Source organism: Eucyclogobius newberryi, unplaced genomic scaffold (assembly GCF_026437365.1).
Source record: "Eucyclogobius newberryi isolate DKJ021-1_F unplaced genomic scaffold, fEucNew1.0.hap1 SCAF_17, whole genome shotgun sequence".
Classification (NCBI taxonomy): Eukaryota; Metazoa; Chordata; class Actinopteri; order Gobiiformes; family Gobiidae; genus Eucyclogobius; species Eucyclogobius newberryi.
The window spans coordinates 22,700,293-22,716,101 of NW_027315801.1; the positions used below are offsets into that span (position 1 = coordinate 22,700,293).

The 15,809-nt window shown below is 41.2% G+C and overlaps 2 protein-coding genes across 2 annotated transcripts; both read left to right on the forward strand.

Moving 5' to 3' along the window:
• Positions 1-225: 225 nt before the first annotated feature.
• On the forward strand, positions 226-6,212 carry LOC140363143 (interleukin-17 receptor D). Its single transcript, XM_072449503.1, has 12 exons — positions 226-441; positions 1,271-1,355; positions 1,860-2,018; positions 2,908-3,026; positions 3,512-3,635; positions 3,937-3,975; positions 4,250-4,404; positions 4,481-4,555; positions 4,800-4,860; positions 4,936-5,070; positions 5,183-5,361; positions 5,427-6,212. Exons 1-12 carry the CDS (start codon positions 322-324, stop codon positions 5,964-5,966), a joined length of 1,791 nt encoding a protein of 596 aa, XP_072305604.1. The 5' UTR covers positions 226-321; the 3' UTR covers positions 5,967-6,212.
• Positions 6,213-7,860: 1,648 nt separating this feature from the next.
• Positions 7,861-15,134, forward strand: sars1 (seryl-tRNA synthetase 1). The gene is made up of 11 exons (XM_072449506.1): positions 7,861-8,018; positions 9,430-9,500; positions 9,576-9,656; positions 10,030-10,188; positions 11,211-11,354; positions 11,840-11,995; positions 13,062-13,283; positions 13,380-13,509; positions 13,599-13,756; positions 14,013-14,142; positions 14,599-15,134. The coding sequence occupies exons 1-11, from the start codon at positions 7,883-7,885 to the stop codon at positions 14,754-14,756; spliced, it is 1,545 nt and encodes a 514-aa protein (XP_072305607.1). The 5' UTR covers positions 7,861-7,882; the 3' UTR covers positions 14,757-15,134.
• The last annotated feature ends 675 nt before the right edge of the window (positions 15,135-15,809 follow it).

Sequence of the window (15,809 nt, forward strand, 5' to 3'; positions counted from 1 at the left end):
GCTCAATAAAATTAACCTTTCCCTTGAGATATTGTCTTGACATCACTTCTCAGTTTTTTAAGAATCATGTTTAATTATAGTTGAAGCTTTGTGTTAGAGATCCGGGGCCAAACGCATTCACAGAGGAGAGAACTGGTCTGGCAGCAGTGCTCACTCTGCTGTTCCTCCCATAGCCTGAAGACACCACTCCCCCCTCGCTTACTCATCACGTCCCACTGTCACGTCCACACATCGGCGCGGGCTTTGCTGTGGGATACGCACTCAGTTATGGGAATGATCGTTTTCTAAGGTTTTTGGAGATCATGTGTCTGTTTTAGCAAAATGGGTACTTTTGCGTTGTACCTGCTCGTGACGGTGGTGAAGATACTTTGGACCGTGAAGGACGTCAACGCCGCGGGCGCCTTCACTCCGCAGGATTGTAGTTTGGAGTGTCTCCGTCAGGTATGCACACACTCGTATGTTTAAATGTGTCTGTTTATATTGCTTACTCAAATTGACTCTTTCAATTTGTTAAATTGTATATTATATATTATATGATCGTTATATTTATTATGTTTGTCACCATATCACATCAGTCTTAACCAGCTTACTAGTTTATTTGAAGATAATCTGTTTATCTAATGTACCGGTACTCTGGCAACTAATTAACGATATGATAACAATGAAATGTAAAACGTTTATAAACGTGTTTAATATGTTAATTTATGACTGGACATATAATTTAAAAATGAATTGTCAACTTAAATGTGTGAACAAAGCACTGACAATCATACCACCAACTACAGAAGTTTTAAACTTCGCCTGCAAGACTCGTGGAGATCAGACTCCAAGTGCAGCCAACTGCAGTGCCGTGAAAGGTCCAGTTGTCATCTGGATTGTTTTTAAGAAAAAACTAAACATTTCGACTCATCCAAGAGTTGTTCTCAATCTCCAAATTGAGTCCGGGAACATTTGAAGGTATAATCTAATAAAATGGCCTTTACTTTATTACATGCATTTTGGGTGAACATATAGCATGCAAGTAAGTATTTTACAGTCACCTGTGCTGACAGCTTAACTATTCTTTGAACTACTTTTGGACCACCTCACTTCCTTTAGTGCCTGGGGCCTATCTTACCTCTTTTTCCTGTAAAGTACATATTCTCCAAACCTGTTGGACAGCTCTGTCTGATTGCTTTTAATTACCGTATGTTATTTATTGTATTAATCAAGTAGCCTTATTGTATTATTGAGTGTGTCAGTTAAATGTTTCTGAGATTTCTCTTCTCAGGGAGTCCCTGGGTGTGAATACTGTCGCATAACTCAAGGTGACATACAAAAGGCTTTTGGCTCCAAAGTAGTGAAAACACTCGGAAGTAAGTTGAACCTCCATATAATATACCTAAAATGATTTTAACGACTACACATTTATTTGCTAAAGAGAGCAGAGGGATTTCTTATATGTGTATTCCCAAAATGTATTATTATTATTATTGCAACATTACATTGCACTTTTCTAGGCTTACTAGGCAGTGTGGATGAAGTGTCTTGCCCAAGGACCCAATGACATTTTCTTCTAGTGCCCCACTGTAGCACCTGGTGTTCCAGTACTCTCATCCGAGTACTAACCAAGCTTTGATCTGCTTAGCTTCATAGAGCTGACAAGATCAGGCCCTGGCAAACAATCCCTTTCTAAAACCATAATTGGGCATAAATTGTTCATTATTTACTTAGAATATTGCCTAGCCTTCAAAACCAACAACCCCAACTGTAAAGCACTGAAACAGGCTCCTTTCAAATATTTGTTGACAACACAACCTTAACCTCCTGTTAAGTTGGTGTGAATGAATTATGAGACAGGTGAACATGTCTGTCCTCAGGTTGTATTCCATGGCCTTGTTTTGAGCTAATAGGTAATGAAGACCCGGACATCTGCCAGCACTACATCCACTCGCCCAACAATGTGACAGTCGAGACAATGGAGGATCCAGAACCCACCTCTGACTCTGTGGTTGTCTCCTGGAGGCCCAGTCCTTATGGTATGGGATTGTTAAGTTGACGTCATCACAGTTTGTTTGGGTCTAACTGCTCTGTGTCCATACACACAAACTGTAGCAAAAGGTACTTTGTCTGAACCGCCAGATGAACAAAGACATAACAGGGGACATACAGTGTTGTTTTAGTGCTGTCAAGCATTTTAAAAGGGCATTGTACAAAACCACGGCGTAGATTAAATCTATGAATCCATTATTGTGAGGGAGGCTGGTACTGCATTTATTGCAAAAACAAAAGTATTTCAATTTCATTTTTACTCCTTGTTTTGTCCAAAAAACATTCATACTCAAGAATTAATTGTAGTGTGCAATTGAGCGAACCTCTATCAGGCTAATCAATCTTAAATTCCAGATCAGCTATAAATTAGACAGTTAGACAGACACTAAAGGCTTCTAGTTGCAGGGTTGGTATTATCACCAGACTGGTCATACAAAACACTTGATAAAAGCTAAGGGCTATTAATACTGGGGTCACTCTGACAGATTTAATATATAGGTGTTTGGAAAAAAAGAGTGGAGTGCCTGTGGAAACACATGGGGTGAGGGCATAATGCTACTAAGAAAATGTTATCGAAAAACTGGCATCATGAGTAACAAAGACTTTTAAACTCTGCATAAGGACACATACAGTCAGAAATGAAATAAAAAGAAATGAGCTAAAATTTTACAATAACATCAATGATGTTTTCCAAAGTCTGTGTGATATCATCAGTCATTTTCCCATGACTTAGTTACAGCAGCATGGACTGGAATGAATATAGTTGAAAGAATGTTGACATAAAGGTTAATTGGCTGAGCTTGAAATGGCGTAACAAATTGAGCTTGCGTGCCGAGCATGTCGGTGAGGAATGTGTTATGTGTGTGCTGTGTGCAGGCATTGCCTTCCTGCGAGGCTTTCAGGTGTCCTTGCAGGTTCTGGGAGGCTCCAGTGTCTTCTGTCAGCTTTTTCTCTTCCATCGTAACCGTTCCCTCCCTGCATCACATGCTCAAGAGGTAACGCACGGGCTACAAGAAAAAAATAGGTCTTATAGCTTATATAGTTGCATTAATCTGAAAAAAATCTAATTCTCATTGTATTTTGCATAATAACTGATGTATTTTCACATTTTCCACTATTTCATCCTGTTTGAAAGATCAGTATGTGTAGGAGGTGTAGACTGGAGTGATGTTATAAATGACAATGTCATCATAATAGTTGAAATATTTTATGGCAACTATTTGATTCACTTTTGGGGATCAATCAAATTGCCATTTCAACATAACTCTTTTTTTAAATTAAAATGTCTTCTGTAGTCTTTTTGTGTGTTTTATTTGTATAAAAATCAATTACTTTTAAACCTTTTGATTTATGTACCGGTAAATGTAATATCACGTTTACTGTCATATTAAAAATATTTTCATACATTAGTGTATAAAAACATGAAAGGTGATTTTGTTCATGTTTTGATTGACATAACCTTCTGCCTTGTGTTTTTCAGGTGTATAAGTCGGACCCTTTCAGAGGCCTGTCCCTGGGCTCTCAGTATGCTGTTACAGTCATGGCTCTGCCGGTGCCGGAGCAGTGGGATAGGTTCTACCGCAGTACCACCTTCTCTACCCGCTGTAAGACCACAGGCTCCTGCATAATGATTCTTAAATTCAAGTTTGAACCTATCGTGCCGTATTTAGGGACAGTATGTGCCTTCACAAATTGTATAATGGATGGGTATAATCCGTAGATGGGCAATTTATTGAAGGCTTAGAATTCGGTCACTGTTTACATGTTCAGTACCTTGTGACAAAACACATATACTATAACTCAATTACTTTAGCCATGTTAATGCTAATGCTTAATCGCTTCATTGCAATGTTTTATATTTATCTACACACATGTACAATCAGTCATATTGTCATGTATTTACAGCGTGTGCAGAAAAGAATGGGATGAATAAGTGCAAACAAGGTCAGTATGCATTGTAATTAAGACTATAATGACAACTCTTTGTGTCTAAACTCTGTGTGCTTTACAGTCACTATCCCAATTTCAGAAGCAGATAACCTCAATTTTCATACAGGAACTTCTTTTTTTTAACCGACACAGAAAAGTCAAATTCATGTTTAATATACTTTTCCCTGGTGTTTTGATTTGTCCTTTCAGCTGTATGTCCTCTTACACAAACTATCTTAAGAATGTATGTGTCAGCATGTTTTTTTGAGTAACCTTGTAATTGTTGTAGACTGGTATCCTCAGCATGTCAACGTTGTACAGAACGGGACTACTGCAGCAGTTACCTTTAACCTGGCCCCTCAGAGCCTGGGTATTAGGAGCTACTTCTCAGTTTGTTACATAAATGATATAAAAAAACAAACAAATAAAGTGGATATCACCCCGGTGAGCCTTTTGCTTATTACGTTTTTTTTCTGTGATGAGCAATAAGCTTAAAACTCCTCACTTATGTCACAAACAGAACCTGAGCACCAATAAAACACACCACACATATGAGCTTCAAGACCTCCAAGAGGGAACCAACTACACTTGTGAGGTACAACACACTTTACATTACTTATTTTTTGTATTATTTGACGATGGTAAGGATACCACTGGCAATCCTTGTTGAATAATTTTTTTAAAATATACTCTTCGGAATAAATGTCCCTTTTTGCTTCTATTAATCATAAAGGACCGATCAATTTGAGCAAAAATGCAACTTTTTAATACCAATTTATTTTTAGGATGGATTTAGACTAAAAATGAGTCCACTGTAATCTCTTCTTTTTATACTGCAGATTGCAGCCGATGTAGTTGACGCTGTGAGGAAAATATTTACTATTCATGTTGAGCATAAAGGTACAGTTATTATTTAAGCACTAGAGTTCAGCTAAGTTAGACTTGTGTCCAATTCTGATGTCTGTCTCTCCATAGAACCTTACTCCACCTCCCTTCTGGCACTGCTGCTCCCACTGGCTCTGGCTCTTACTGCAATAATAATAGTTGTAGTGGCGGCTTTTACTTTGACAAAAGCCAAGATGAAATGGTTGAAACTGCATATTGTACCAGGTGAAAATAATAATAATAATAACAATAATAATAATAATAATAATAATAATAATAATAATATTATGAAGTCCATGAACAGCCAATTGAATCCAGAAGTGTTGTTTTTTTCCAGATTCTGACATTCTGAAGGAGCATCAGGAGAGTAAGACCCAGGGAGACATGCTTACGTGGCCCAGGACCAGAGCGTCTCCTCCCAGGCTCCTGATCTGCTACAGCACCTCTGATGGCCCTGCTCACGTCATGGCGGTCATGAAGTTAGGAGCCTTCATCCAACAGCACATGGCCACACAGGTATGGCATGCCTCTATGCTGGGTTAGTTTATTTCTACTTTGTTGTAAAATACATTTATTTGCAGGTTTGTCTGGACCTGTGGGATTCCCTGAGTGTGGCGCAGGAGGGCAATTTGGCCTGGCACAGCCGGCAGATCCAGGAGTGTGACTTTGTGTTAGTGATGTGTTCTCCTGGTCTGAGCCACAGACCTGTGACTACAGAGCTCAACGAAAACCCAGAGGACGAGGAGTCCAGCTGGGAGAGGGATAACTCCAGTGCAGAGGCAGCTATCTGTCTGATCGGAGCTGAAGTGGGCCGTGCTAAATCCAGGGGCCAGGACCTGTCCAAATACATGGCTGCTATTTTTGCGTACTCAGCAGAGACGGACATCCCCACAGAGTTGAGCCTTGTGTCTCACTACACTTTGACCAGTGACTTACCTCTGCTCTTCTCTCACCTGCATGGAGTGTCTCTGCACAGACCTGGGGGCTACCTGAAGATCAGTCACATTTCAGAGGAAGGCTTCACTCAACTACCAGCTGGAGCAGCTCTGCTGGACGCTATCTGTGAGGCTGCAGAGGTAATGAAGGCAAAAAGAAGTACCTGTGCAACACTAAATGTTTGAGTAATTATAATAATTTCTCAGTAGCTATCTGGCAACAGTGCTTTTAGGATGTATGAATTTACACCTGCTAACATTATTTAAAAAACCCAAAACTTATTTTTATTTAAAAATGTTTACAATTCATGTTGCACTTTTATACATTGTATACATGTGTCCTTGGGCAAGACACTTAACCCACCTTGCATCCAGTGTCCAAGTATGCTCGTGTATGAAAGTGTTTGTGAGAGTAAATGTGAAACAACAGATGCAAATTACCCATGGCTTCAATCCACCGCGTTCATTAATATGCACTGCTACATACTAGACTTTGAATTATTCTCTGGTTCAAATGAAGGATTATATAGAATTACAATGAATGTAGTAAGTATGTTATCTTTTGTATGTCAATGTTGTTCAATATAAATTATGTGTGAATAAAGTGTCCTGAAGTATTACTCTTAAAGTTTTAACTATATATGTGTGTATTAATCTAGCTAATTGTTGCATGCATTGAAATCATATATGGGCTGCATGAACAAATATAATTTGTTGTATTAACATTAATTTACAATAATTTTGTTCATTTATTACCTTCTGGGTTACTTATACCACACAATTGTCTTATAATTAGATACATGCAGCTGGATACAACTGAATACATATTGTCCAAAAATTCAAATTCAAATTGTAATTTGTTTTGGTGAAACAATCTACCATGCATTAACTTTCACTTCACTATCAAATAATCAGGAAAATTAATGTTGATTAAAGGATTTATATCCCAGCCTTTTTGATTGTGTATATATTGTATCATGTGCATTTTGTGATATGTTATTCTGCAATATTACATGTCTGTGTCTTTTATTAAATGAAAAAGTTTCACCCCGACATGATCTTGGGTGCTCCTGTGGGTGCTCCTGTGGGTGGGTGCTCCTGCGGGTGGGTGCTCCTGTGGGTGGATGCTCCTGTGGGTGGATGCGCCTGTGGATGGGTGCTCCTGTGGATGGGATGCTCCGCTCCTGTGGGTGGGTGCTCCTGTGGATGGGTGCTCCTGCGGATGGGTGCTCCTGTGGATGGATCCTGGGTGCTCCTGTGGATGGGTGCTCCTGTGGGTGGATGCTCCTGTGGGTGGATGCGCCTGTGGATGGGTGCTCCTGTGGATGGGATGCTCCGCTCCTGTGGGTGGGTGCTCCTGTGGATGGGTGCTCCTGCGGATGGGTGCTCCTGTGGATGGATCCTGGGTGCTCCTGTGGATGGGTGCTCCTGTGGGTGGATGCTCCTGTGGGTGGATGCGCCTGTGGATGGGTGCTCCTGTGGATGGGATGCTCCGCTCTTGTGGGTGGGTGCTCCTGTGGATGGGTGCTCCTGCGGATGGGTGCTCCTGTGGATGGATCCTGGGTGCTCCTGTGGATGGGTGCTCCTGCGGATGGGTGCTCCTGTGGATGGATCCTGGGTGCTCCTGTGGATGGGTGCTCCTGTGGGTGGGTGCTCCTGTGGGTGGGTGCTCCTGTGGATGGGTGCTCCTGCGGATGGGTGCTCCTGTGGATGGGTGCTCCTGCGGATGGGTGCTCCTGTGGATGGGTGCTCCTGCAAATGGGTGCTCCTGTGGATGGGTGCTCCTGTGGATGGGTGCTCCTGTGGGTGGGTGCTCCTGCGGATGGGTGCTCCTGTGGGTGGATGCGCCTGTGGATGGATCCTGGGTGTTCCTGTGGATGGGTGCTCCCGTGGGTGGGTGCTCCTGCGGGTGGGTGCTCCTGTGGGTGGGTCCTGCCACTGGCGACAGTGATGTCACAAAGCAAACGAGTCACACCAGGAGTAAAGTCTGGAGAATAAAGACTAAAGTCTAACTACAGCAGGTGGCGGTAATGTAACACTCCGATACCCGCAGCCATAAAACACCACAGAAGAAGAAGTGGCTCAGACCCGGTGCAGACATCATGGTGCTCGATCTAGACTTGTTCAGGACCGATAAAGGAGGAGACCTTGAAAGCGTTCGGGAAACTCAGAGGAAACGATTCAAAGATGTGACGTTGGTGGATAAACTAGTGGCAGTGGACACAGAATGGAGAAAATGTGAGTGTTTTTTTAATAATAGCACTAGCCGGTTTCTTCCAGCTAGCTAATGCTAACGCAGTGGCTGATGATGCTAGTGTTAGCGGTGTGTGTAGCCTTAACTCGTTCAACCTCTCTGCCAAAAAAAAATAATATCCTTCAATATCCTTAAAGTTTGACTTGCTGCTGTATTATACATCATTTGCTGGTATAAAAATTCCAGTATACACGCATGATTCACTATGCTATTCACTTAGAAGAGCACTTGTTTGACAGCCGGTTGTAATATAGTTTCATTCATTTAGCCTTGATGTTTTCCCATGAAATTGTTCATTACATCTTACTTTGCTTCACGTTTTATGGAGCATAAAGGTCAATCAATGTATTTACTTTATTATCTGTGTTATTCAATGTTATTTGCAGTTAACAGCACAGTTAAGTTATACAGACAGTTTTGAGCTTAATTCTCCTCAGACCATGACTTCCCCCAATGTGTGTTACAACAACTGGACTATAATACTGGCCACAAAAGTGTTGGACATAAAAGCTGTTTGTGATTAGCCGGTTAGCCTAGCATGCAAGTGTCTGATGAGAAATCTGATGCAATCCCGGGCTAAACCAGCATGACGAGTCCACCTCGCCCTGCAGAGGAGTTGCTGCGGTCACAGATCCGCTAAACACCACGTCACCCCGCTGCCCACTCATCCCCCTGACACAAAAACCAATCCAGGATCCATACAAATACAGACACAGTGCCACAAACAAGCTGGCGAGAGACACTATCTGTGTTATGTTGCCATTTTGCTCTCTCAACATGGCGTTTATCTGGAAAATTGTACAATCTGCACTTAAACGTGTTTTAATAGATATGTATCCCTCTTTTAAAATGGCACACACATACACGAATATTCCAATGTTTATGTTCTTAATACATTTTCTTAATATATATTTTTATACTCCTGAGGATTTTGCATACACATTTATTGCAAACTTAGACATTTTTGTAAAAAAATTGCCTGTTTGTTCAGAAGGATTTGATCATTTTAACTCTACTTGAACTAATTTTGATTAAATGCCAATTTTTCAGAGTTTTGTGTATATAATGTCAAAATAAAGAAGCAAGTACTTTTAACATGACTATCCATTTGTCAAATACTTACACAACATTTTAGATGAAAACTTTACTGGTACAAGATGGAAAAACTTTGAATCCACAAAACATTTTCTCATTGATATATCTAATTGTTTATTTTTTCCTGTTCAACTGCAGTTTTGCACCTTTTTTTTAATTGAATTTAAATGTTTTGAGTTTGACCTAATATTACATTTGATTTATATTTGATTATTGTGGGAATAACTCAACTCGTTGGTGTCTTTAACATCTTGAGAAATATATCTATGGACCTAACTTGAGTACAATTCAATTTTATAGGTCGATTTACAGCAGACAACCTCAACAAAGCCAAGAACCTCTGCAGCAAGAGCATCGGGGAGAAAATGAAGGTAAGATTGCTGCATATAATTTGTTTTGGTGTAACGTTATTACAGTATTTGACCGCTCGCTCTTTTTCTCTCCAGAAAAAAGAACCTGTCGGAGAAGATGACTCTTTACCTGACGAGGCACAAAACGTGGAGTCTCTCACAGCTGAAGTGTTATCGGTAGGGCTGTAGTCTACTATATACAATCTCTGTGGGTGTGGTGGTAGGTCTCCGGCCTGAGGATGCATCTGACCCAAACTGCACTCGCAAGACTCAATACTAACTAAGCTTTCAGAAAGGTAGTAGTCTTCATATGTAAAAGAGATTAAATGCACGGCCTATGTGTGTTACTGCTTCCCCAAGTCTTCCAGCTATCCATTTTTTCAGTGGGATGGTGTAAATTATGAACGGTTTTCATTTGTAGCCCCTGCCAGATTGTAACAGACACCCTAAAAGTAATAATAAATGGTGTTGTTTGACTTCTCATAAACTAACACCTTGAATTGTTGCTTTTTATGTGGTGTTTAATTTCCTGTCTTTTCTTTTATGACAGGGCCTAACAGTTACTCAGATTAAGAAGGTGCGTGTGCTGGTGGAAGAAGCCGTTGAGAATACGGACAAAGATCGGGTCCGACTAGAGGCGGACCGCTTTGAGTACCTAAGAGAGATTGGGAATCTTCTGCATCCGTCAGTACCGATCAGCAACGATGAGGTGGGTGTCTCTGAAGAGCAAACGCGCCCTGACCGGTATGTCAGGGGTATCGCTGCACCTTAAGGAGCAGGAAAGGACGTTTTATTTGAAACCTAAGTGACTAATATAAGTATATAGTACTGATAAAATACAAGAGTTAAATTAATCTCAATGGTAGTATTCAATATGACATTCTTATATGTTTATAACAAATGCAGTGTTCTGTAAAGTTGTATGTTTGTTACATTGCAATAAGTGTTAGCATGCAAACGGTAATTTTGTGTTGTTGGTCAATAGATGAACATCCCAGGGCAACACATGCTTCAAATACATTGTAATATATTTACATTGTGCACAAAAGGCAATTACAATGTAACTGCCAAAGTGTTTTATCTTGCACATGATGAATGTGAAAACAAAACGTAGCGCTGGCAAAAGCTCTCAAAACTATTACGTATTCATTTACACACACACACAAGACTACAAACTAATTGAAAAGAACTGTATTATGGGTATGTTAGTCTAGAGCTCTGCCCTGCTCCCACCCCCATTTGGTGGAGTGAGAAAAATATCAATGGATTTTTGTTAAAACTACAAGGCTCTGATTTGACTTTTTTTCCTATTAGACCTTCCCAGTATTGCATTAAACATAGCAGAATATTAAATCAGTAATTAAGGGTACAGTGAACCCTCGTTTATCGCGGGGGTTACGTTCCAAAACGAACCCGCGATAGGCGAAATCCGCGAAGAAGAAACCTTTTATTTTTTTACAGTTATTATACAATGAAATACTCCATAAAACATTGAAGCTCACGCGCGCCGCTCTCACCGGCCTCTCACGCGCGCCGCCGCTCTCACCGGCGTGTCCCGCAGCTCACACGCTCAATCCGCGAAGCAGCGAGACCGTGAAAAGTGAACCGCGTTATAGCGAGGGATCACTGCGTGTAAGTTGTAATGGCAGAATGTTTCTCTCAATGCCCATAATCAAACCGCAATGTAAATTTGTAATGTTTAAAATCTAAACGTGTTTATTTACCTGGCAGGATGCAGACAACAAGGTAGAGCGTACATGGGGTGACTGTACTGTCCAGAAGAAGTACTCTCATGTGGACCTGGTGGTGATGGTGGATGGGTTTGAAGGGGAGAAGGGAGCCGTGGTGGCGGGAAGCAGAGGTTACTTCCTCAAGGTAATACTCTTCACCAGAGGCACACTTGCAAGCAACAACAAGCCCACATTCTTTTGCTGTTTCCGCTGTTTAAAGTTTGATACCTTGACATCCCTTGTCAGAATTATTGTGAAATTTTGCAATTTTTACGCTCAATCACAATTATCAGGAAAAAAAACAAAGGAAACATTTATATAGTACATTTTTATGTTTAAACGTGCAAATATTGAGAGGGAATTTTGTTTTTACAACTATTAACCTGTCTCATTGAATACAAAAGAATATTTAAAAATATAAAATATAATTGCCATAAATGGATTAAATAATAATCTCTTGCACTGAGCCCACGAATAACCACCGTGGCCAGAAATGATCGGGGTAATTGGGGGAAAAAAAACCCTGTTAATCTTGACATCCCCATTTCTGACATTCAGTAATTGGCAGCTGCTCATGTTAGTCCCAACTGTTGGTTTATTTATGTTTTTGTCTGTTTGTCTTGTGTTCAGGGCCCATTGGTTTTCCTGGAGCAGGCATTGATCAACTATGCCATGAGGATCCTGTACCAGAAGGGCTACACAATGCTGTACACTCCTTTCTTTATGAGGAAGGAGGTGATGCAGGAGGTGGCCCAGCTCAGCCAGTTTGATGATGAGCTTTATAAGGTACCTACAATAACAACAGACATAGTTTTCATGGTCAAGATGTATTTGGACCTGGTAAATGAAGTGTACATTAAGCCCCTGTCATGACTCCACGTGATGCGGCGCTTTTGAGGCACTTGGTTGTAGTGCGCCCCGCTCTCTCGCTGCTCGCTGCTCGCCGCTCTCCTGCTACCAGCGGGCACCAACCCTTTGCTTTCTTTCCCCTCTCCACTATGCTACAACTTGCCATATTTCCCTACCATACTCGCACTCACTCTCAAGCTCACTTTCACACTCAATCAATCTGTCTTCTTTCAAAAAAAGCCCTGCAGCAACACCTGTGGTCATGACTACCTCACAACATGGAACAGGGTTGACTGGTGTGTACTGGCCAAATGATTACCGGTAATCAGGTGTGTAATACATACTTTTTTAAGGTGTATTATATCTCTCTGATAGTGACAGTTGGAAATCATGCCGCAATAGTCTGCTGTACCATGATGTGCCCAGAAAACATTTGATTTCCATTGACCTACCAGACTAATACATCCCTGGCAGTTAGGTGGCAATATGGCACTTTAAAGCACATCAAAGAGCAAATACCCCAAGGTCCTGCACAACAAAACTTTATAGAAATAACATTTTCCCAAATATGTGTTGGACCCTCCACCAGGAAACTTGCATATTGATTAACCACCAGAGGAAGCTTGGTTAAAATTAGTTATTTCTGCAAGAGAAGTCTGGAGTTTGTGTTTGCAGTGAATGAACATCAGCACATTCCTTTCTTTCTAGCTCTTTGCCCAACCCAAGTGTACCGCATTAAACAAACAAATCAAGCCATATTTAGCCTTGTTTTTATAAAAATAGATGCAGGTTAGAACTAGTCTAACTTTTAAATCATGCACTTTCTTAAACATCTATTACATTCATTTTTAAATTTGTTTAGATGAATTGTATTGATGTAACTGTATGGACCTATACTGCCCTTAATTGGTTACAACTGAAAATGCAAGCGGTTGTCCTGAACAATGCTCAAGCATGATCCAATTTACGGTATTTGCATTTCCATTTTCCATCTGTCCCTCAGGTGATCGGGAAGGGCAGTGAGCGCTCAGATGATGGCTCCATTGATGAGAAGTACCTGATTGCCACCTCAGAGCAGCCCATTGCAGCCTTCCTCCGAGACGAGTGGCTCAAACCCGAAGACCTGCCTATACGCTATGCCGGCTTTTCTACCTGCTTCCGACAGGAGGTGGGCTCCCATGGCCGGGACACGCGCGGCATCTTCAGGGTGCACCAGTTTGAGAAGGTATGATCCCGACAGTCACGTGCCAGTTAGTAGCTGCCTTCAACGGTTGTGCATCTTTAAAGCCCTGGCTCCATGTCTCTGTTCTTGCTGGTGTAGATTGAGCAGTTTGTGTATGCCTCTCCTCATGATGGTAAATCTTGGGAGATGTTTGATGAGATGATCGGGACAGCAGAGGAGTTCTATCAGTCTTTAGGGATTCCTTACCGCATTGTCAACATCGTCTCCGGTAGGGACTTTTTCCTCTTTTGCTATTATTGCTATTGCTATTGCTATTAAGGCTCCTTGGTAAAATGTAGCTTTTCATTTCCTCTCCAGGTGCTCTGAATCATGCAGCCAGTAAGAAGTTGGACCTTGAAGCCTGGTTCCCCGGATCAGGAGCTTTCAGAGAGTTGGTGTCTTGTTCAAACTGCACAGATTACCAGGCCAGGCGCCTTCGCATCCGCTATGGACAGACCAAGAAGATGATGGACAAGGTGAGGGCAACATGCGCAACAGCAGACTGGCAGCCATATTACTTGTGAGGGAGGGAGGGAGGGAATGAGTTAGTGAGTGGGTGGGTGGAGTAGGTGGTGAGGTGAGGTGAAGTGAAGTGAAGTGAAGTGAGGTGTAAAGCTATTGATCCAAGTCTCTATTTTAATTTGTTAGTGGTTTGAGACTCAAAATTTGCCCTTTGTCTAGATGTCAATGTTTTCATTATTTTGAAATGCATTTTCAATTGTTATTTTTCAGACAGAGTTCGTGCACATGTTGAATGCCACCATGTGTGCCACAACTCGTGTGATTTGTGCAATCCTGGAGCACTATCAAACTGATGAAGGAATTATTGTTCCAGAGAAGCTCAAGGACTTCATGCCTCCGGGTAAGAGACGTGCTACACCATGATCCGTTCTAAGGTTGTTTGGTCTGAAGAGGCCCACCTGAGGTATGACCTCCGTTTTTGCTAAGGAGCAGACGCACCGTTTGGATTCTATGATTGGATTGAATTGAGCCAAGATTCATAGCAAAATGAAGCTAGCGCACGTAAGATGCATTATGCAGTGGAATTATAATATATGTAGGGTTTTGATGCTGTGAATCGATAAACGGGAAATGGTTTTTAACATTATCCAAACCCAGGGCATTACATAAAGAGTTGTTAAAACGCCACCAACTTGGAATTACTAAATGTCTTTTTGAGAATTTCTGACGTTATCATTAAAGTATGATTCAAGTACGACTTGGATTTTGTTAAGTGTGACATCGGAGCCAGTCAAAAAGCCTTTTTGAGAATCCACAAAACCCACAAAAATGACCTTGTATGTTATTTGTCTTTTAGGTCTGACTGAAATCATCAAGTTTGTCAAACCTGCACCTATCGATCAAGAAATGAGTAAGAAGTCTAAAAAGCAGCAGGAGGGAGGAGGCAAGAAGAAGAAGCAAGGAGGAGGAGGGCTTCCCAACGCTATGGAGAGCATGTCTGTCAACGACTCATAGACTTCACATAACACGGCCCTCCAGCCTCAAGCATCCACATGGACTGAACTGGGCCTCAAACGCATGATAATCTGAACATGCATAAAGGGATTTATCTTCATCCACCACCTGTTTGTCATTTTGAGCCTAAAAATCATGTTGACATTATAATATACTGTCAGTTTTCACCATTACCTCTCAATGTTTTGGTGTATTCTGTTATGCTTATCAGGTTTTTATTTACAGGAAGTGTCTTTAACGGTCTGTTTTCGGCTTTAAATACATTGCTCATTGTGTGTTTCTAATGTTCATGGACTATGACATTGGCGGTCTCTGTATGCACATGAAGTACATCAAATTGATCAGGCTATATGAATATTAAATCAGATTAATAAACAAGTTGAGTTGTTGGTGTTCTTTTTTGAAGGCTAGTTTTTGAGATGACCAAATGTTACTTAAAGGCGCAATGACGATTACCGGTATTCGGCGGCTTGAGAACTCATGCGCACTCCCCCGTGCGGACTGATACAACACACACGTGCGTTTGTTTGTTTATTAGCGCTACGGATCGCATCGCATCTCGTCTCCCGTAGATTTCCGTCTCTGAGTCAGCTCGAACTGTCTTTGTCTTCATTTTGTCCCGTACACTGAGGGAACTATATTATGATAGATCAATGCGAACTATATTATGATAGATCGCGGCTGCACTTGAGCGGTAGGTGTGTTTTATGATTGATACGTGGCAGGACTAATCGGCAGTCCACGCCACGAGGAAGAAAATGAGACTCAGATTTGGGTCAAAAAAATCGTCCGTTCAACCTTTAAATCCAGTGCGTTCCCACATTTTTTACAGAACGGCACCAACCAAAATAAACTGAAAAATTAATGCCAGTATTAATTCCACCCTGTTAATTTAAATAGTTTGTGTGATTGGATTGGACCCAATTTCTCTAGATTATACTAATATATGATTGTAAATACAATTTATTTTTTTCAAAAGAATACTGTCATACTTTGTGTATATTTACAATATCTTTAAATCATCTTGTGACCCCGCTTTGAGAACATGTACGG

Excerpts from the sequence above, each read along its gene's own strand:
- LOC140363143 (XM_072449503.1), top strand. The coding sequence starts at position 322 with ATGGGTACTTTTGCGTTGTACCTGCTCGTGACGGTGGTGAAGATACTT. Across the intron at positions 2,019-2,907 it reads CTGGAGGCCCAGTCCTTATG|GCATTGCCTTCCTGCGAGGC; the intron begins GTATGGGATTGT and ends TGCTGTGTGCAG. Across the intron at positions 3,027-3,511 it reads CTGCATCACATGCTCAAGAG|GTGTATAAGTCGGACCCTTT; the intron begins GTAACGCACGGG and ends TGTGTTTTTCAG.
- sars1 (XM_072449506.1), top strand. The coding sequence starts at position 7,883 with ATGGTGCTCGATCTAGACTTGTTCAGGACCGATAAAGGAGGAGACCTT. Across the intron at positions 8,019-9,429 it reads GGACACAGAATGGAGAAAAT|GTCGATTTACAGCAGACAAC; the intron begins GTGAGTGTTTTT and ends TCAATTTTATAG. Across the intron at positions 11,355-11,839 it reads GCAGAGGTTACTTCCTCAAG|GGCCCATTGGTTTTCCTGGA; the intron begins GTAATACTCTTC and ends TCTTGTGTTCAG.